Source organism: Sabethes cyaneus, chromosome 1, assembly GCF_943734655.1.
Source record: "Sabethes cyaneus chromosome 1, idSabCyanKW18_F2, whole genome shotgun sequence".
NCBI classification, from domain to species: Eukaryota; Metazoa; Arthropoda; class Insecta; order Diptera; family Culicidae; genus Sabethes; species Sabethes cyaneus.
Window position 1 is genome coordinate 32141775 of NC_071353.1, and position 1903 is coordinate 32143677.

Sequence of the window (1903 nt, forward strand, 5' to 3'; positions counted from 1 at the left end):
AAAGTGCGTTCTGTGGATTGTATAAGCTGGAGTAAACTCACAAAATTGAATATTCTTTTTTTTCTGCACCAACACAGACATCTCGAAGCAAGTATTTTGATTTACATTACCGGAAGTCTTAGTTTTTACTTGATTTGCAAATGTTTGTGCTTTGGAATACAAACTAAGATTCCACCTAAGGCAAATTATTTCATTTTAAGGAAAATTTAGTAGAGTTTGAGTTGAATTCTAATGTGAAGCATTTGTGTGGGAGACTTAGTTACCCGGCGGATGAAAACCATTGAATATTAGAAGAATACAATGCTAATTTTATTAATTCAAATGCACATTTCAAATGCATCGTACAACCTGATGCATGCATCTTCATGGGCACGGTTTCGTCGGTTAGTCTTGGGCTGGGAACGGATGAACAATTTGATAAATTATTCATGCTCTGTCGCGTGATTCGGTTTTATACAACACGATTCGGTGGTCGGTTTTTGGTAAATGACTATAAGAATACTAATGATTACTGAGATTGGTTCCTAAAGACGGAGCGTAATGATGGTTAGTTTGAACTAAAACTTATGAACTTTTTGAAATTATAAAAAATGCTCTTCGTTTGTATTATGTTACTATTTATGTATTATTCTGGATTTTTCGTATCTAACTATATTTAAACCATCGTATGCACACGGATCCACGCCCTGTGGTTGGAAATTCGAGCGTACACATCCGGCATACCTTCACCGCAAGGAATTCCCCACGAGAGGATTCCTACCAGCTCGTTGTTGTAAACCAGTGGGCCGCCAGCATCGCCTAGGCAGCTTCCCTGACCTGCGGGACTTTGTGAGCAAATGGTATTATCAGCCAAACGCTCCGTGTAGGGATCACTGAACGCAGCCTGGCACTCTGATTGAGTGATTATCTCGACGGTCAGGAAGCGCAGCTGATCGGCTGTGTTACTATCGGAGATCTGAAAGTATCAATTCAATTCAGTTTGATATTAATCGAGAATGATTCCCAATTGCAGTACCGATTCACGACCAAATCCTGAAATCGTTGCATTCCGTTCAGCTTCGACATACGCTACTCTCATCGGAATTGGTTGGATAGAATCGGAAAACAGAAAAGGATTCACAACTTGCACAACGGCTACATCATTTGCATACACGTCGACGTTGAAGTTAGGATGCGTGACGATTCTGCTTACTGGGCTCGTAACACCTCCTTCGGTTAAACGATTACTACCAGCAAACACAAGCAGATCCTGATTGGTAAGCCCGATAACGCATGCCCCTGCCGTCACAACCCAGCGTTGATTCAGTATCGTTGCTCCACAGAAAAAGAACCTCGCAGGTGTGAGCAGAGCTGCTTGATAAGGAAATTGAGTGACTGTTGCGTTTTGTCCTCCGGCAATCCGACCACTCCTGTCATCGTTCACTGGTTTTCTTAAACTATCTGCAAAACAAATCACTGTGAGCATTTACTATCTTCCTACTGCTTTTTGAACTCACTTTTAAATGAGGCAGCCGATGCTAGGGCCAAGCAAACCACTAACAGTAATCCGATGAGTCGGGACATTGCTTTATTCCTTGTACGATGCGAGCACAGAATAAGAATCGAAGGTTTGCTGGCGGCACACTTTATACTATCGTAAGCGGAAACTAGCAAACACCTGTGGCTAATTCGGATGTGATTAGATCAGAGACCGATTGATACGACCGCTCGACATTGTTTCCCAGATCTCGGCGCCATGCGTATGGTGATTAGCCTTATCGCTTTTTTGGATGATTCAAAGCTAGTTGCGACGACGAATGAAACTTTACGCCGAAATCGGCAAACGGTTTGATTTTATGATTGATAGGCACTGGAGCGAGATGTTCAATTTAACCATTGTACCAATTTGCGTTATTTTTAGATT

At 41.9% G+C, this 1903-nt stretch overlaps 1 protein-coding gene across 1 annotated transcript; it reads right to left on the minus strand.

The window, feature by feature from the left end:
• Positions 1-655: 655 nt before the first annotated feature.
• On the minus strand, positions 656-1563 carry LOC128734487 (chymotrypsin-2-like). Its single transcript, XM_053828716.1, has 3 exons — positions 1497-1563; positions 1016-1440; positions 656-955 (listed from the first exon to the last, which is right to left on the minus strand). Exons 1-3 carry the CDS (start codon positions 1561-1563, stop codon positions 656-658), a joined length of 792 nt encoding a protein of 263 aa, XP_053684691.1.
• Between the last annotated feature and the right edge of the window lie 340 nt (positions 1564-1903).